At 36.7% G+C, this 21,295-nt stretch overlaps 1 protein-coding gene across 1 annotated transcript in view; it reads left to right on the forward strand.

Annotated features, from left to right (window-relative positions):
- Sema3c (semaphorin 3C) overlaps positions 1-21,295 on the forward strand; it is a 153,791-nt gene that overhangs the window by 72,241 nt on the left and 60,255 nt on the right. The window contains exons 3-6 of the mRNA XM_005358340.3: positions 4,994-5,154; positions 6,200-6,262; positions 15,990-16,109; positions 20,308-20,398. Coding sequence (XP_005358397.1) covers positions 4,994-5,154; positions 6,200-6,262; positions 15,990-16,109; positions 20,308-20,398 — 435 coding nt within the window. The remainder of the gene's footprint in view (positions 1-4,993; positions 5,155-6,199; positions 6,263-15,989; positions 16,110-20,307; positions 20,399-21,295) is intronic.

Below are 21,295 nucleotides of genomic sequence, written 5' to 3' on the forward strand. Positions count from 1 at the left end.
ACCCAACCGGCTGAGGCATTTCTACCACTTCTTTAGATTCTGCACAGACCTGCGTGCACAGCAAGAACACGCCAGGACTCCAAGAGCGCCGGTGTCTTTAGGAAAGTGGGGCTATCTGGTCTGCTCACAGATTAAAAACTATCCTTGTTTTGCAAATATTTCGTGAGTGATTTTGTGACCTTGCTTGTGATGACCGGCAAAATGCACTGAATGTTAATGGTTCTGCAGTGGCTCTAGAATCATACCAGGACCGAATACCAAAGCGTTGTGTAGTAATCGAGTGAGCCGAATGTTTAAAGTTTGGTCCTTGATCTACTGAGGATCTCACAGATGGCTGCTCTTTGGGGCTGTTAACTTTGAGCAAATGTGGTTTTAACAGCCTTCCCGCTGTTCTCTGTTTACGTTAGGAATTAAGAATTATAATTTTACTGGATTGCCCTTTCAATTCCCTATCTCCTGGGTTTTCCTAAAAAGACAGGTAAAACTCAGTTTCTAGCCCAGTATCAAAACACCAAGCCTCCAGAAGAAGATGAATCATGAAGCCCTTTCTACTTAAAACTCTTTCTAAGATAAGACATCCAGGAGAGGATGTTATCCTGTGTCAAAATCACTGTCTCTAAGGTCAAAGGCAGGAAGGCTTTGAAATTTGCCCTGTGCTTTCTGCCTAAGGCACAGTAGAGGCTTCTCTGAAGACTGTTTCTGCGAGCCAGCTCCATAACACAGCAGAGCAAAGGAGCGTCTTAAACTGCCCCAAGAGCTTATCTTGTCACCTGCATCATCTGTTAGCATAAAGCATCTCACGTAGAGTGCTAACCTGGCCATAAATGCATGCTGGGTAAACAAACTGATAGCACAGCCTGAGCTCTCAATGTAATGAATGAGTCACCATTATATCCACTTCGAACTGAGAGTCCCGGGAATTGATTTCAGTGCAGTAATTCTTTACCTAATCAGGGCCTTTGTAAGAGACAAAGACAGTGTAGTATTCTGAATAAATGATTTCCCTTATTCGGAAGCATGACTCACGGTTATCATTCATAAAGGGATCCCCACAGAGTCTACCAAGATCATTGAATATGTGAATGAAATTTTTGGTGGAAGAGATTCTCAACAATACTTGTAAGGCCCCATCAACATTCAGTTATTAAGACTGCAGGACAAAATGAGTCATCATGTACTTAGGAAAAGTGTATGACTGACAGACATAATACCCTCCATACTGATGCATCTTCTCCGTGCTGTGATGATACGTTAACCTTGCAGACGGAGGAGCTTATCATGCCAGGAGACCCTATTGGCCTTTTAAACGATTATATTCTCATTCTCAAGGCTTTCCATGGCTTCTATTATGTAGGCATGTTTTTCTGAGCATGCAAATATTAGGTTAGCAAATTATTCTGGAAATTTCCCTGAAAGAACCTTGGCATAAGGCGTGACAGTATTTTTCCATTATGAACATCTACTATCATGTGGCTATCAGGGCAGAAAGATGTGCTTGTTCATGCTCTTTCCCAGGAGATTTTTCCCAGAAACTTGGAGACTTATGTTGCCCTTTGTGGAGCCACTGAGTTTTCTAATGCTCCATACTGTATCATCTCTGATACTGTAAAAAGGATGCTATCATCATTGGTGTTTGAAGTTAATGCAAGACAAGCCCCTTTGCCTTGCTTAGAGGCAGTTCCTGCTAAAAACCAGTGCCTTCTACTCTCCACTGCAGTCAAATCATTAGATCATTCGTTTCCTGTAAGTGTGACCAAGCCACTGGACCACAGTCACCCATGTGGACTCTACATTGAAGGAAAAGCCAGAGTCTTGGGTTGTTCTTTTTATGAATAAGATTCTCATTGCTTTTAACTCTCGCTCCTTTCTCCCCGACAGCTCCAAAGCTCAATTATCACCACTCATAGTAATTTAAGTAGCGTTTTAACAAAATACCCCGGGCTTCTATCCCCAAAGTGGCAGCTGTGAAGTAAATCTTCCTGGTTAACAGCTGTCAGTTGTCAATGGGATACAGATAATTAAATTCAAAGACGCTTTATGGTCAGAAAAGACAGATAAAACCCTTGGACCAGAAAAGCCTTTAACTTGATGTGGTTACTGCCCTCTCTGGCACTGACTCTAATTCATGCCTTTGATTGTTTTCTTATGAAACAGGTAACAGAGAACTGGAAATTGCATTTGTGTTTTTATTTCCCAGCTAAGACCACGTGCTTGGTTTTATTTTAATGCAGGTTGGGGAACAAATGGTGAAAGAAGCCAATGAGAGAGGGCAGGCGGGAGGGAAGGAAGGAGACATGGGGAGGTATTTGAGAAACCATCTACATCAGGTTGTATATAAACTGTGAGAGGCGGGGTGAGAAGGTAACAGTTAGGGGCTCTAAATACCAGACATGGAATAGCAAGCAAGAAAACCTCAAGTCAACGTTTCTAAAAAGCCTGTAGATCTTTTGGTTGTGAGATATCCCTGCAACTGTGTAGTTCAAGTTTTTTTCTATAAATATTAATCTACATTTAGTATTACTATTACTATTAATAATTGGAACTTTAATCTTTTACTCATTTTAAATATCTCTATTTATTAATCCATTTGTTTTCCATGGGAACATTCATTAGAAGCTATCGTTGCAATATATGTGTATATTATATACATACACATATTATATATAATATATAAAATACACATACATCTATAACATATTTAATCAAACAAATATAGGCTTTTTTTGAACTTCTCCCAAGCACATTTCAATGGAACTATAAAAGGAGGTGGAGGGAAGAAAAGAGAAAGTTGTATAATTATAGTTGATTAAAATGTAAAACAATGAGAAGAAGGTAGCTAAGTAAGCCATGGAGCATCAGCCAGGGGCAGCTCTTCTCCATGGTCTCTGCTCCTGTGTTGGCTTCTCTTGATGATGAACACGAAAATGTAAGATGAAAGAAGGCATGTTCTACGTACACACTTTAGCGTGCGCGCACTATGAAAATTAAACTCTTACTCATTTACTGAAAAAACAAACTGGAGTCTGTTTATTTTTAGATACAAATATGCTGCTCTGCTATCATTGTGTACTATTGGCTAAAACTGTTCAGCTATATTATAGCAGACATTCCACGGTGGTGAACTGAACAAACTGAGTAAATCTGTGTGTGCCTTGTGTTCATATTGTGTCTGGCGCTCACAGATGGGACTCTTGACTTCCTAAGAATCTTTGAAGTTTCTGTTTTGCTGTAAGTAAACTGTGGCCATTAACAATTGTTGTAGAAACATGACTTGGGTTCTCTGTCTCCAAATTTAGAATCAATATGTCATGAAATCAGAAACCTTAGAAAACATCCACTTTCAAAGCTTGTCACTGTTTAAAGTCATGGTCCCAAGATCAATGGAATTTAGGAACGTCTGTATAGAAGTCTTAAGTTTTGTACAGACTTTTGCCTACAGAAAAAACTGCTTACATTGTGAGTGTTGACTTTGCTTATTGTCGTGTGTCTTTCTGCTTCTAAAAGTTTAGTTTGCAGGCAGATACTCAACTTAAAAGAAACTTAATGAGCTTGAGTCACTGAGAGGTTACAACTCTGGGAATTTACATATCTGAATCCATGCTTTCCCTTTGATATATTCATAGGCATGCTGTCATTCAAGTGGTGTTGCCTCCTGAAGGAAAAATAAGACAATAATTGTTTTCAAGTGACTTAGCAAAGCATATTAAGGTAGTGGAAATCACAGTGAGGAAATGTATCAGTTACTTAGAGTTATTTGGAGATGACCCTAAAATGGTGAATTACTGACTCTGAGAATAAAACATTGATAAGAAGTAAAACACCTCCATGCCATTAATTTCTCTCCTACTTACTGTACTGGCTGATGACTTTCACTGAGAAATCTGAGATTCCTGCAAATGCAAATAATTTTTGAATCAGATAAACTCAGCACAAACTTTAACTTCCTCTTTTGTTTTAGCATAGAGCAATAAATATATGTTAGCAAACATTTTTAAATTAATTCTTTAAATCTAATTTTCTAAGAACTTCATATATGAATATTTCATCTACATAACTTCTTTTTCTCCCTCCTCTCTCCAACTTTTTTCATGCCTCCCCTTTCAAATTCACAGTCTCATCAACTTTAATTATTATTTATAGTATAAATATATACACATATATGTACAAACACACATATGCATGCATACATACACACATACACATAACTCTTTGAGTCAATTTAATGTTGTCTGTATGCATATGTTCAACAATGACTACTTTGCATTGGACAACCTATATTGGAGCTTGCTTATAGAGGAGATTGGTCTTTCCTTTCTTGGCAGCCATTGCATACCAGTAGCTCTTCATCTAGCAGCAGGACTTTGTGTAGATTCCTCGGTTCATGTTGGTCAATCAGTTTTGTCATTATGCCATTCCTTTTCAGGCAGCTATATTGTTGAGAGCTCGTTTGTGTATTTTCCCTTATCTAGCAATAAGCATCCTGAACTACTGGGTATAGAATCTCTGCCTCTTCTATAAAGTTTTCTGTGCCTTAGATATAGAAGTTGCACCGCTGATGTATTAATCAGGGTTAGGCATCCCATGGACACTTAGTATCTGCATTTGACCAGTTGTGGATCATTGTAGTATTCTCCATCTGTTGCAAAATGTTTATTTTAAAAGAAGAGAGAAATACACTAAGTGCTTGCAATACTGTTAGAAATGATATTAGTTTCAGGAAACAGCATTAATAGCCTCACGTCCAGAATCTATGTGTTCTTAGGCCACAAGTAGGTGGCAAAGCTTACAGTACCAGGTATGAGTTCCCCTTTAGTTAGTTTGACGTATAAGCTGTTGGTTATAGTAAAGATACAAGTAGCATTGTGGAAACATCTTTATCAAAGAAGAAAGATTTGTAAGTTGTTTTTGCATTTTTGGTAAAGCTTTGAGTAAAAACATAGAATTATAGAACCAAGCAATCTGTTTACCATTTCTTTCTTATTCACTGTTTCAGAGCTCCGAGAAACCAAGACCTCTGAATATTTCAGCCTGTCCCACCACCAGTTAGACTACAGGATATTACTGATGGATGAAGATCAAGACCGGATATATGTAGGGAGCAAAGACCACATCCTGTCTTTGAATATCAACAATATCAGTCAAGAACCTTTGAGTGTAAGTTTGTCATTTTCATGAGGAATGTCTTGACATTATAGGTATTTAAAAGAATTCAAATACATTAAAAATAATATATATTAGATTAGAAAAAGAGAAATTACTACACACATGGATGGACACACACACACACCAAAGTTACTTTTTTCTTTGCTGCTCATAAATATATTTAGTCTATTAAGTCTCAGAAGTTTTAAAAATTGATTTGAACTCCTCAAATGATTGTAAAAACACTCCTTGTATATTTATCTATTCAAAAGAAAAAGGAGCGAGTGGGGGAAGTTTACCAGGAAAACCCTGGATAGAAAAGGAAGAAGAAGCATGTCTTCTGTATGTAATTGACAGAGGGTGAGGAATACAGCTGCTAGCTGCATCAATATTTGAATAACCTACATTTATCATTCTTTTGCAGTAAGAAAGCAAAATCAAGCATCAATGAAGTAAAAAAAAGCAAAACTGTGTTAATGATGTTTATCATAAATAAGACACTTTGCATTTATTATTTTAAGGGATGACAACTCAAAATGTATTCTTTTCTGGACCAGCAGCAATTTAGAATGTCAGCACAGTGCTTCACAGGGGCTGTGGTTTCATGGCATGTGTTACATTGTTGAGGCACATGAAGACTCACTTTATTAAATCTGTCAGTCTGGCTGTGTTGTTTACCAAAGGTAATACTCAGCTAATATAGACAACAAACATAATTCATAATGATATAAATGGGGCAAAAATGTGAGTCCAAAGGGCAACATGTGCATTATATTTTGCACACTTATGTTTGTAACGATTTTATTTAAATACATAATTTTAGATTTCCATGTGTTCCTGAACATGTTTTGTTAAAGAAAACTGGATGAGCAAAAGTGGAATGGTCTAACAAGATAATAGTCAAATAGCTTGAATTCTGAATTCCCTAAATGGGGAATTAGGAAAAACAAAAGTAGTAACACCTTACAGAAACCACATAGTCAAAAGCACATGAAGAACGTTGGGTTGCTGTGTGCCTGCCTGAGATTATACAAACTTTATGTTTCTTCCTGAGCAGGTTTTCTGGCCAGCATCAACAATCAAAGTTGAAGAATGCAAAATGGCTGGCAAAGATCCTACAGTAAGTAGTTGAAGAGCACACACACACACACACACACACACACACACACACCGCATAAAAACACATACAATACATATATGTACAGCGCCTTACTCACATACATCATGTATGTACAAACATACCTACTTCCACACACAGTCATACTACATACACACACACAGACACACACATTCATACATACACATGCACATCACACACACACTACCTACATCATACATACAGTCATTACATATACCACACACACACAAATATCACCACACACACACACACACACACACACACACACACACACACACACGCATGCGCCAACTACTTAGTCTTCAGATGTATATGGTGTGAGAGCAGACTGGGATTAATGGTGTTGGCGATCCTTGGCTGGACAGATATTAAAAATGTAATGCAACAAACCTGGAATTCTTGGGCCATCTGTAACTTTAGAATTCCTGACTGGTTAAACTTTCCTGCCTCGCTTTCATTATTTAATGCAGACACTTTTCATGATTGATTTCACCAATAAACCTTTTTCTGAGTGACTCCAACCTGCAAAATTCTCAGCGGGCTGCTGGAAGAATGTTAATGTGAGCGTCTGGAGTAGCTTCTAGATTCTATGGGAACTATTCCTAGGATTCTCAGTGAAAAAACAGTCCTGAGCCTGCACATTCCAGATAAATAAGTCCACAGTGGTGAACAGTACATTTGTCAATTGAAATAATTACCAACCACAATGAAAACAGATATACACATAGATAAATGTGAAGGGAAAGACTTGTGCAAATTGGAGTCCCTTACACCAGCTTCAGTGGAAAGAGTCAAGCAAGGGACCTATATTGATTTCTGTCACTGACGTCAAGTTATTCTTGAATATTCCATAAGAAATGCATGGAACTGATTTTTCATCAACACAATCCTGCATGTATATCATTCATATTTTTCCCTCAAGTCATGAAAAATATCATAATGGACCTAAGTATCAAAAATATACACTGTCATAAATAATTTTGTAAAAGACTCCTGATCAATTTTTTTGCTCAGTTATTCATTTGATAAAGAAGATTATAAACTAGTTGCTTATATAGCATAATTCTAGTTACTAAATATATAATTTTTATAAGCTCAGACTTAATTTTGTTTTTTTTAACCCTATCTAATTGAAAAAATTAACTTGACTTTAGTGAACAGGAAAATAGATTTAAATTAAGGAATGGAATAGAAATATGGTTATTATATAGAAAATCTAGTGTGTTTATACACACACAATCCAGGTTTGAGAGGCTCATATGAACACCTCAACTTTGTGTTCAGAAATGTTTGGCTGACTACACAAGAGATTCTGAAATGCTTAATATCTGTAGGGAGCCTTAAATGTAAGTGCTCTGGAGAGTCATTGAGACAAGTTAGTCATGGGGGGGGGAGACTAATTCATAATGAAATATTTTTTTTAGTATGGCTGACTCTCAAGGCAGTGTCTGATCTAAACTTCCATAAAGGCTGGGAAAAGTCAAGGCAAGAGCCTTAAGCAGCTCCTTTCGACCTATAGGTCATCACCCCTTTGGGGAATCAACAACCCTTTCACAAGGATCACTTAAGACCACTGGAAAACACAGGTATTCACATTGAGATTCATAAGAGCATCAAAATTAGAATTATAAAGTAGTAACACAGATAATTTAATAGTTGGGGTCAACACAACTTGAGGAACCGTGTTAAAGGGTTGCCGCAGTAGGAAAGTTAAGGACCCCTACTCGAGAGGGGTCCTTAACCATCTGTGTATTATTCCACAAGCGTTCTTGGGAACCATGACTAGGAGTGACTCAGCTCTAATGCTTACATTTTCAATTTTATATTTCATTCAGTTAACAGAATTTAAAAGAGGAAGAAGAAACATAAGAACATATAGTTACAATCTAAAGGAAGTTTAGAGGGTGGAAATCCAGGCGAGGGGAGAATGTACATTTTGTTAGCCTTTCAGGGAAAAACAAAAAAACAAAACAAAACAAAACAAAGCAGGGTGCTGTGCTGTGGAGAATGACGATTTCCTTCAGCTATTCTTCTAATAACTGGACATGAGTTGAGCCATTCTCCTTCCTCCGCTAGTGAAGACATTTCCCACTAAAGCATATCTGATCATGTCTTCCTTTGACCACAATCATATCCCATGGCGATGTTACTGAGTTTCCAGATGTTTTGTTAAGGAAGGTTTGTATTTCCAATTGACTGCAGTTGCTGCAGGGCAAGTATGTAGACTGTAGATACGTTTGTATACTCATTTTCCAAAAAGTGATCTTTATTCATCTCAAGCGTCTAGCCAAGTCATTTGACCCCTTTCTCCCTTTGGCAAAATAGAAATCTGTTATGTGATAATTAAAATTTATCTGATAAAATCTTCAGTGTGGGCTTAACATTTCCCCACAATTCTATTATGCTGTAATATCAAGCATTGGTATAGTGAATTCTTCTCTATGTCCAATAGCTACACAATTGAGAAGCCATCCATGACGAGATCTGTCCTATGCATTTTTATGATTAAACAGGAGAGGTTTTGCTTTTCCAGATAAAAATGTTGAGTTCTGGGAAATAATAATCTATGAAATTCTTTCAACTACCTACTTTATCTGTGTAGGAGAGACTTTATAATAAATACGTCTTGTGTCCTATGTGTGCAGTCCTTACAGAGACCTCTTGTTAATCTGATGTCAAGGAGAAAAGTCCAGTGGGAACTCACCAATGAGAAACAGCTAGAACATTCTATAGACAATGTATTTTATTTTAATTTTCATTGACACCAAGTGTTTGCAAATATCTTCACACTGTTGAAATAGTTGCTACCCAATAACATAGCATTTCACCTTTTAAAACATAGTACTCGAGTATTTTTTATTAGTAAAGTTTCACACATGTTTTGGCTGTAGCCATCCTCCTCTGAAAGCTTTTGCCAATTCACCCTGATTGACTTTTTAAAAGCTGTGAAAACCAGTGATTATGAACAGCTTTCGTGTTAATGAGGTGAAGGCAGTATGCATACATGGCTTTTCAATACACGAGAATGATTAGACATATATGTAACAATTATGAGACACCACACTCAAATTTAATGGAACAAACCAGGCGCTGTTCTATGTGTTCCATTCGAATCTTGCAAGCTATTCAGTTATGCAAAATAGAAATTGAAAGGAGTCGTGATTTAAAGATTAAGGAACTGAGTGAGTAAGGAGAATGAGAACCTAGTTCCGAGTGTTGCAGTAGTGAGTGCCATGGCCCTTGTCTGGTGGAGAACAGCAACCCTAGACCCTGATATCCACAGCGAAATTGCATGTCTTGCTGAAAGAGAACAGAAGGGCTACAAAGACACAAGGCAAATAACAGTGGAGCTGGGATATTTTGCAAAGCTTGCTTTGATAGGTTTGAGAGAAACCATGCTAACTATATCTTTTAACATTACCCTGTGTTTCATATCAACAATAGGAAGCTTCACTTAAGTTAAATCCTCTTTTTTTTCACCATCCTTTTGATTTATGCTGTATCTGAGTATTAACTCCAATTGCTCGGGATTTTTGAATTTCAAACCATCTTCTGAGACCTTCTGGTCACGGTACACTGGCTGTTCTCTAGAGAATCCTCTCTTACCACTGCTGGACTTGGTGCTCCTCCTGTGTGTGCTCCTGAAATGCCCTACCACTTACTGCACCAACTCTTAATAATATGTCTCTCTGCACTACTTGGAAATTCTGTGTGGCAAATGTCATTATCCACTATGCCTAGATTTGCATCTAGAAAACTTCATCAAATCTAAACAAGTTCAGAATAGCAAGGAGGGCAATTAAGCAAGGGATTCTGTTCAAAGAGTTGATTAGGCACTGGAGATGTGACATGGTAGATGAGGAGTTTGCTAATGCTCTTAGACTAGCATTCCCTAGAGAAAATGTATATATTTCAGAAAAACAGTTTGCTATGTTTTTCTTTTAAATATATTTATCATCTCTTAAGTAAAATAGAAAGTGGGAGTAAAAGTCCAGAAAAACAACAGAAAGAAACCAGAATTCATATTACAGAAATTTCATTTGTAAATGAAATCCATATCAAATTGTAAATAAACTTATTTTTAAAGGAGGTGATAGAAACATAATTTAGTTTGTGAGTGTATGCCTAGCATGTAAGCCATCCTTTGTGTCCTATCCCAATATTATGAAAGCCCAGCATGGTGGCACCCACACTTAATCCCTGCCCTTGGACCAGAGGCCCAGTTGTCAGTAGGAAAGGTGTTAGCTAAAGGGCAGTCAGTGCTATAGGAGACACTTTCCCAAGATAAGGGGCAGGAGAGTCAAATCCAGCAGCATTTTAAACATTACACCAGATAATAAATATTCTAAAATAATTATTTATATTGAGGGTAAATTATCATAGTGGAAGTATAGCAAATTTTCTGTTCAATTAAAGAGGACATAGGGTATTTTATTTTAATCTTTTAACCGACAGAAGTTAACGTCATAAAGTAATGACATAGGTCTGTTTAAACATACAATGTGGAGACTGTAGGCATAGTTCTTGAATTGGTTCAGCATAGATGATGGTCTTCTCATTGGACAAGGATGGAAGGGATGCTTTCCATTACCTGACAAAACCAGGATAAACATACCTGGTATTGTGGTCTGGCTCTAAAATAACCCTCACAAGGTTGTTTTTGAATGGCTCATTCTTCATTTTGTGGCACTATTTTGAAGGTTATGGTGTTTTTAGAAGATGCCCACTTGACATAATAGGTCACTAGAGACTTCCCTTTGAAAATTGTACCCATCTTTGATTCTAGACTTCTTTATCTCCTTTTTGGTCCTTGCTGTGTGAATGCTTGCTACCACAGTCTCCCATGACTACATAGCCACTCTGCTATGCTTTCTACAATGTGATGGACTGAAATATTCATTTATACATAATATGCCTGGGTATTATGTATATGTATACATATATATATACATACATACACATATATATGTGTGTATACACACACACACACACACACACACACACACACATATATAATAGTATGATCCATGGAGCCATTATAGGGTTCTTATTTTGCTTATTATTGAAGTGAAATCCCCATCTATATGTAATATACCAAAATATGTATGTGTGTATGTATATATACATATGTATGCACATGTATGTTTTAGGAGTCTTTTGGACAACCCTGACCAAGATAGGAAATGCTCTTGAGATCACAACTCTAGCCAAAGAACACACCAAATGATTATCAAATACCAAAGGATCAGCCTTCAATACATATATATATGTATTTGAACACTCACATATTCACAACATCAGTTAAAGAAAAGAAAGTCCATGAATTTGAAAGAGAGCCAAGGCAGATGTACATAGCAAAGATTGGAGTGAAGAAAGAAGGAGGAAGTAATGTAATCATAATCCCAAAGAAAATGAAGAAGGCATCTTTGGTATTTATTTCCACTAAAGTGCCCAATAGCAAAACTTTTACACATTAGTATTGTGAAGAGAGCCAGCACCAATTGGGAAGGACAGTTGGTCTGCCCAAATAAAAGTGTTCCCACAGCCTTATTAATATATTGCTCAAAGCAAATGTTATTACTGCTGTTTTACTGGTGCAAACTTTGAATCACAGAAAACCTACATAACTGACTTATTAATGCCTAGAAAAAGCTTAAGCCCAGGTTTAAATCCAGGTCCCTGGCTCTGTGACCTGCTCATTTGATTATTACACATTCCTATCAGAATCTCTCCTGCCCGTGTGAAGGCAATGGCATGATAAGAGAACCACTCCAGTTGGCTCCTGTTTCAGGACAAGGTTCTCTATCACTCTTGCCACTCTAGGACAGTCACTCGAAAAAGAAAAAGACAAAAAGAAGAAAGTTCTCACCAACTCATGTAATTGTTTTTCTTTTGCATTTTTTACATGCGTGTGTATATGTGTATGTGTGTGTGTGTGTGTGTGTGTGTGTGTGTTTATCACTGTGCGATTGTGTATGTGAGTGTAACTCCCTGCTGAGGCCAAAAAAAAAAAAGAAAAGATGTCCAATACCCTGGAACTAGAGCTATGCACGGTTGTGAGCCACCTAATGTGGCTCAAGTCTCATGAAAAATCTAGGGTGCTATCTCTCCAGCCCCATGCCTTGTTTACTGATTATGTGATTTTCATTAGAAAAAATTCTTTTTTATGCATCTTTAATGCAAAGACTATTCTGCAAGACCCAGATGAAATTATACTTCTGCTAAAACTTTATACCGAGTTCATATATGAATGTGTTCATGTATGTTTTAGCATGCAATCCCATGACTGCTCCATGGATCCTACCATAGCAAAATATATATTTGAATGGAGAAAGTTGGCCTGGCATTCAAGTGTTGCTAAACCTAGATACAGTGCCTTAACAAATATTTGTTGAAGAGAATTTATACCACAGTTTAGGTCAGAAATAAGGTCAGGCACTGATGCTCGGCAATGGAAAAGCAGAGCTGAGAGATGGGGCTGGCAATGATTAGCTCAACTGTTCAGCATCGTGTTGTTCTGGGGAGGAAGAGGTGGGAGGCTGACTGGGTATGACGGGGTAAGAGATTGTCTACTGATAGCAAAAATGCTACAGAACTCTGGACACTGGTAGTGGCCACAGTTTCCATCTGAGGTTAAGAAACTCTATTTAGTCTCTTTTGGAAATCAACTTTCTTATTAATAAATTGAAAGTCGGCTACTTAATTGAAATATTGCTGTAAGAGTTAAGGCAATCTATGTATGTGGATGAAAATCTTACAGACACAAAGATACTAGGTTTGTGTAAGTACTAAATACTGAAAAAAAAGTGGGTTCTTAATGCATGCATGTACGACAATGTACAGGAACGTATGGATTAAATATTATTCATGTGCTTCAAAATCTTCCTTATAGTAGCTCCTTGTGTGAATTTGGAAAATTAAAAACAAGAGCCTCTGTGGTTTATTTTTCTGAAGGGAACTGAGTTTTAGAAAGACAAAAAAAAAAGAATTCACGTAAAGCCATTAAGAAATATGCACTTAGAGCACATGCCAGTTACAAAACTAAATACTGAGCATCCTGGGAGGTACTAATGATAAAATATATAACATTATATATTATAAGACACTTAGACATATGTGATAATAAAAGTATATCCATAATGACACATGCAGAAATTTGAAGTGATATAGTTTTATCTCAAATATAAAAATATGTTGTTGACTTTTTCCTTTTAGTATAGCAACAATTTATCAGAGAAAATTGTCTACAGATCCTAAGATAAGGCAGATGTAACCTTTCCTCTCTAAATTTGCACTAAATTCATGTTTTATCATGAGGTCATCAGTACAAAATTCCAGAATGACTGATCATGAATGTGAAAAATATAAGCATGGGTCTCTTTGCTCACAAATCTTTACATAAGGCATGTTATATACACACCACTCTTCGGTTTTACAGTTTCTTCGGGGTACTATGTTATCAATTCTAGCTATATAATTCATCTCCAGGTAAATCTAAAAGTAGGTGTCAAGCACAACACTGTATATTTAACAAAGATCATTACTGTCTTAACATTAAAATAAAGTGTGTAGCCTAGAATTTAAGGATTAATTTCTTTGACATTAGAATTAAAGACTGATTAATAGTATGATTCGTAGTACATAGTAGAAACATCTTAAAATTCTCATTACAAAAAGAAATTTATACTGTTTGACAAGTAGAAATGAATATTAAACAAAACTGATGGAATATATAAAATAATATAAATGTTTAAATCAAGTTTATCTCCTATTTTTGCATTGTACTTTGTAGTAACATAAATACTGGATATGCAACACACCTAGATATGAAAAAGGAACATGTATTGTAGACTATCCAGGGAGACACTACTGCTTGAAATATTTTATAGCCTTTATTAAACAAATTATACTTCAGAGGAAAATTTTTCTATAAAATTCTTTGAGAGAAAATAACTTTGTACAGGTATATCCTTCTGTCTCAGGCTTGATTAATTTATAATCAGCAAAAGTAATGAGCATTTCAGTGGCAAAGTTTGGGATGATTAATTTGGCCACAGAGAGCTAACAAACTGCTGCAAGGTAGCAGGAAATTTAGAAGCAGAGCAATAACATCCTTGCCAATTTAGTTTAACTGGAGTTGGGTGGAAAAACAGTCTTAAAGAAAATGAAAAAGGTATTTGGTGGGGACCCAGGGTAGAGAGAATGATTCCACCATTCTTCATAGAAGCAGCAGCTCTTCAGATATTGTAAGGTGGCTTTCCTCTCTCAGTTGGACAGGGTAGCTATGTTTACCATTGGGAACTCATGATAGTATGGAATGCGAATGAACACAACTTCACTTCAAATATGTCGGCAGTGTGTGTGTGTGTGTGTGTGTGTGTGTGTGTGTGTGTGTGTGTGTGTGTGTGATAATTTAAGTAAAGCTAAGCAGACAAGTAGTGGTATGTTTATACTACGTTTTTTCATTTATTTGGTTTTGTGTGTGAATGTATTTGTGGGAGCAAGTGCAAACACAAGTAAAGGGCTGAGAATAAGTTTTCAGAGGTGTTTTTCTAACACTGTGGGTTCTGGGGATGAAACTTGAGACTTCAGGCTTCGTGGAACGCAACCTTAATCATCAATCCACCTTGCTGGCTGGACTCAATCACATAAAAGGATTAAGCTTGTAGAACAAACTCTAAAGTTTAGAGCATACACATTTATACAGGATTGGCTTGGATGATAACTGAGCAGTTACAGCACTTACGATGCAAAGGGCAAGTGTGAGGACCGGAGTTCAAATCCAGAGAAGCCGTGTGAATGCTGTTCTGGGTGGGCCTTAAACCTGGCCACCTGTCATTTTAGTGCTCAGAGGGTGGATGTGACTCTCCCAGGTAATTCAACCACGTTATCCATGTCTGTCAATTCTGGGTTCAATTGAGAAGCTCTGCCTTGGTGATAACATGAATAGAGATAGAGGAAGATGCCTGACATTTAAATCGTGTCTCCATGCAGAAGCACACATGTTTGAACACATATAAACATAAACACACACCCACACATACACAAGAAAATTATCAACAAAAACCTCATACAGGGTATGAAACATTTCACATAAAAAAAGGATCATTTTTATCAGTACATGAAGTACATGAAGTTGGCTGTTTGTTCCCAAAACAGATGAATGGAATAAACCAAACTGTTCTCTTATTGTATCTTTGAAGAGGTCCCTTAACGATAACATTGAGTAGTTAGAAAGTTAGTATGCAAATAATATCTAAATCAGGTGTATGGGTGTGTTGAGAACATTTTTATACAAGTCTTTGAATTACGAAGGTTAAATAGAAACAGCAATATTTGCTCACCTGAACTCTATAAGAATAGAAGGTTTGGTCTATTCTGTTCACTGAAAATGCCCAGAGTTCTGAAATCACCCGGCTTATGTTTTTCAAATCTCAGTTGAGATGTGAGGTCCTCTTTCTGCAGTAGTGTTGGAGCTACTGCTGAGTAGCTGAATATTTCAGGATGCCAAGTCTCAACATTTGATTTTTTATTTCCATAAGTTAAACGAGTGTTTCCTGAGGGCATTTACAAGTTTAGGAAATTTCTCTATGATACAGACGAGAGCAGGTATCACGTCATGTCTACCTCCTAAATCACATCTCAGGCTAACAGAGCTGCCGTAGGTGGAAACAGGGCATGGTCTCACTAACTATTTTCCTTTTGCCAGCATGGCTGTGGGAATTTCGTCCGTGTCATCCAGACCTTCAACCGTACTCACCTTTATGTGTGCGGGAGTGGCGCTTTCAGCCCGGTGTGCACTTACCTAAACAGGGGAAGGAGATCCGAGGTAAGCCTGACTGTCTCACTTTGTTCACTTGGGTGTTAATGTCTGATGCTTGATGCCATTTCAGAGTTAAAAATATGGGAATTCAATGACAGTAAAATATTATCATGTTTTTACAAACACATGAATATATATCATTTTGATTTTGTCTGCCAACGCAAGCTAAATTACACTCTTTTGTCTTTCAAATTAAACATGTTTACTTGTTTCTGAATTTACAGGTTGTAAAATCAAGGAAAATGATAAATTTATAATTGTATTAAATGTAAAGCACTAAAGTACAGAAATACGGTGTTTATACTTGCTTTCATAATTATATATATATATTCATTCTTATGTTTTAACTTCAGTACACGCTATGTGTATGCAATTTAAGAGGTGTTTAAAGCAGGATATGAAATGTTTTGTTGAAGAAAGCTTTGTAAGTTGATAAATCGTGCTTTTGTTTAAAACTAACATCACCCAATGCTAGTTCATCCTCACCTTACTCTTTTATTCCGTATGGTGATAAGAGTTGTTACAGTACGGTATTTGCTAAATACTAGTTAGGCAGTCAACTCGTATTCTCTCAGCTGTAAGGTCATCCGGGGATCTGTGGTGTCAAAGGCTGCCCTGTTATCTTAGGACAGTGGCTGGGACTAGCACTGTGCAGAAATAAGGAGCCGTCCCCTTTCTCCGTTCCTTCAGTCAGCTGCATTATTTCCCTGAAAACATTATTTTAGAAGCTAAATTATTGAAAACTACATTTAGTGTTGTAATAGGAGCGGCGGGGCTGCGTCCCCGTCACCCGGCTGCCCACATGGCTAGCCTATGCCCCGAAATAATTACACGGAAATTGTATTCTTTTAAACACTGCTTGGCCCATTAGTTCCAGCCTCTTATTGGCTAGCTCTTACATATTACTCTAACCCATTTCTAATAATCTGTGTAGCCCATGAAGTGGCTTACCAGGGAAGATCTTAACCTGCATCTGTCTGGAGTAGGAGAATCATGGCGACTCTCTGACTCAGCTTCTTTCTCCCAGCATTCTGTTCTGTCTACTCCGCCTACCTAATTTTATGTCCTATTAAAAGGCCAAGGAAGTCTCTTTATTTAACCAATGAAATTAACACAAAACAGAAGACTCTCCCCCATCAATTTAGTTTGTTATTTAACTTAAATTTAGAAAGTCCAGTTCTTAAGTCATGTCTTATTTGACTGTTAAAGATAAGAATTATGGCCGGGCGGTGGTGGCGCACGCCTTTAATCCCAGCACTCGGGAGGCAGAGGCAGGTGGATCTCTGTGAGTTGGAGACCAGCCTGGTCTACAAGAGCTAGTTCCAGGACAGGCTTCAAAACCACAGAGAAACCCTGTCTCGAAAATCCAAAAGAAAAAAAAAGATAAGAATTATGGGAAAACCCACAAATATTACTATTAATATTCTTTATAAACTTTTCTTCAGTAAAAACCAATTTACTTTGCTTCTAATGTTGAACAAAGATTTTGCTGTACTCCATTTTATTGAATTACATTTTGTACAAATACGTTATAGATACACATATATAATTAAATGAACATAGTCATTAAAGACTAATTGAATAATCATCATTGGATCTCAATTTTTTTTCTAAATGGGGCTCAAAATTCTACCAAAATATTCTCAATCTTAAAGGGAAAGTAGGTGTTTTGGAAGAATGCTGCAGGATGCACTGAGCTGAGCATTAGGGCCACATGCATGTGATCAACGTCAATTCTGCTAGTTGATAAGCACATGTGGTCTTTCCATTTCTACTGTCTTTGTCAAATTCTCTCCTCAGTATCCTAGACTTCACTGTAGAGGTTGTTCACCTCCAAGCTTTGTGAATAAAATATTTCTCTTAATTTCTTTCTGGCAAGTTTGCTATTTGTATATTGAAAAATAATGGTGAGGACCCAATGAACATGAACTTCATATTCACTGTTGATGGGAGCATAAACTCACAAGGTCACTTAGAGAGGTCAGCATGGAGGTTTCTCTAAAAAACTAAAAGTGGAGCTACCTATGACCCAACTTTTCTACTTCTGGATAGATATCCAGAGGATTCTATCTTGGTTTCTTTTCTGTTGCTGTGAAAAATACTTTGCCAAAAACAAGATACTAGAGAAAAGGTTTAGTTAGCTCCATGCCATGGTGATAGGGAAATCATCCCAGCAGCACGTGGAAACAGCTAGTCATATTAACTTTAAAATCAAAGGAAGAAAGATAAATACTGCATCTCCCTAGCAGATCATAGAATTTAAACTTTATACGTGTAGGGGCAGTGGGTCTTTAAAATGAAAATGGATTATGACGGGGAAAGAGACATGGCTGGTAATGGAATACCTGAGGAAAGAAATCTGTAAGGGAAGAGTACCCCATGGCAGAGGGGTGTGGGAACAGGTGAATGGAGCCAGGAGAGGATTAACACGGTAGGTACAGAAATGCCATATTAAAACCAATTCAAAGCTTAGGAAAGTTGAAAGTATTGAATTTAATACTGTAAATCAAAAGGGAAATGGAAGAAGAAAAGCTTAATGATCTGGGAGGAATAGGGCTGAGTTCTTAGGAAATTAGGTGAAGAGCCTTATTACCGCTTGAAATAGATGATTAATATTTCACCACATTTCCCAATGTTGACTTGAACTAGACTGTAATTATAATCACATAGAGAAGAGGGGGACTGAGTAATGGAGAAATGGGCCATCAGAGAACACCTGGTACCTGTTTCGTCAATTACTCCAGTGCCAACACCGGCTTATCTAGGGAAATCTGTTTCTGCCTCTAGGATCTCAACCAAGATTATTAAATTTCCTTATTTTCTTTATTCTTTGTAATTATTTTCTTTGGAAAGCAGATGTGCCAGGTGTCAGGAGGCTGAATCTGGATTGTTTTGGCTCCACTTAGCTATGATTGCCTATGATTGATGTATGGACTCCTCTTCTTTAACCATTGTTATCACAGATACATATAAATGAATAAGCATATATATGTGTGTGTGTGTATACATACACAACTTGCTGGGTCTCTTCAGTGTTGCATTGTGTATCTGCTTCTAGTGCAGAAGCACAGTCCATTTTCTTGATCCAAGCCCCTTATTTTATATTTTCTTTCCCAAATCACCCTAAGGAAGAAGTATAATCAGTCATTTCGTAAGCAAAGTTCTGGTCATTTTATCTCTGCATTCAGAAAATATTATGAGGTTATATTTATTCAGGATAGTTTTCAAAAACTTAACTTGATAATTACAGTTCTCCATCATCTGACGTAATCTACAAAGTGTCCATTTTTTTGTCCTTGTATTTCAGTAATAGTTTGTACTAAGTTGATAGATGGAAAATGTCAGCATCTTTATTTATAAAATCACTCTCTCAGTGCTGCTTACCGTGCACCAATTAATTGGTGCGACTGTATGTACTGCCTGATAATCTTGTCGGTCCTATTCTGTCTCTCTGCACACTTCTTCTACTAAGCATTGAACAGAATCTTACATAACTGATGTCTGTATTTTGTTCTCTTTAGTTTCCATCTTTCTCATTCAGAATCTAAGTTACTCAACACCCAAGACTTCTGTAATCTTGTTTATTGTATCTGTAGTGTTTGGGTAATCTTCAGGGAAACAGCAGATGACCACTTTTTAAAAAAAAAAACAGATAATTGAATAGATTATATTTTAATATACATTACCATTTTAAATCTTGTACAATGTGTTACACAAATTAAGTAGTAATGTGGAAATTTAGTTTTTAAAAATCTCATTTTAGAAACATTATAATCATTGCATGCATTATTCCACAGTTGTTACTTTTCTTCCTTTGTATAAGGTTTTACAAATACACCTATTATATGTATAATGATTTTAGATTTCCAAGTGACTTTTATTGATGTTGATCTAAGGATAACTCATGCTTATATCTAATTCATATGCATGGTTTACAGCTTTTACAGCTCTCGGGGCTTTAAAATGAGATGAGAGTTAGTCTTGCTAACTCTAAGTTAGGTTAGAGCCTAATTTACAGATGAATTCTTCTGACAGGACAGCTTAGTCTTAATATACAAATTGGAGACAGAGGAGTAGGAAGTATTTATAAAAATATCTTGATTTATTAAATAATGCTTGTTTTATATAATTTAGTTATAATTATATTTCATTGTACTTATGATACCATATCATTATCATCTGATACCCTTTTTCTATTACAAAGGACCAAGTTTTCATGATCGACTCTAAGTGTGAATCTGGAAAAGGGCGATGCTCCTTCAACCCCAATGTGAACACTGTTTCTGTTATGATCAGTAAGTAGAAAGAGAAAGAGGGAGGGTGGGCTAAATAATAAAGAACCCACACAGCTTAAAAATTAGTTAATGTAATTACAAATCTTAAAGATAACTATGAGAAGATAATGAACCTAAACAAGTGTGTATTTACTTTCCTTTCCAGTGGGTTATAACCCTAAAATTACCTCTCATAGTTTGTGTGGGCCACTGTGTTGTAAGGGTTTGCTGTTTCTATTTGATCATTAAATCCTACAGATATTTGAAATACTTCTTTCCATTAATTGCCAAGAAGCATTTTGAATTAGAATTCAGCATTTTACAACACAGTTGCTGTATCTTATCTACTATTTAGAGTACTTAATGTAGTACTACAAAGAAGGCAGGTGTTATTCTTTAAAGAACTTCTCACAGAATTCCGGAAGTTTTGTGAATGAGTGATAAACAATTAGATAGCAAAGTATTTTTTGAGTAAGTAAAAGGGCACAAGTTTATATTTGCATAAAACTCTACAAAGAAATCTTGAAAACTTTTCTCTCTTAAGATTCTTCGAAAGAGAAGAATCTTATTTAAGAATTCATTGTTACTCGGTGAAGCAGGGATTTCCTTATCTGCTATTAGAAGCCCTGAGGATATGGAGCAAGAAATGAAATCAGTTTGACATGCAGGTTCTCGTAAGGTTTAAGCTAGAATCGATTGTGTGGTGTGCAATAATAGAAAGCTCTAAGCCAACCTGAGTATCTTACCTGCTGCCCCCTCATATTATATGTATATATAGTAGAAAGCTGTGCTCAGTGGGGATTTGCAATCTATGGTTTTATGAATAATGAACGACAGCAACATGGGGAACAATCATGTGTTATATTGATTTAACTGTAAAATTGATGCATGTATACACATGATAGATATTTAAGCAAA

Source organism: Microtus ochrogaster, chromosome 26 (genome assembly GCF_000317375.1).
Source record: "Microtus ochrogaster isolate Prairie Vole_2 chromosome 26, MicOch1.0, whole genome shotgun sequence".
NCBI lineage: Eukaryota > Metazoa > Chordata > Mammalia > Rodentia > Cricetidae > Microtus > Microtus ochrogaster.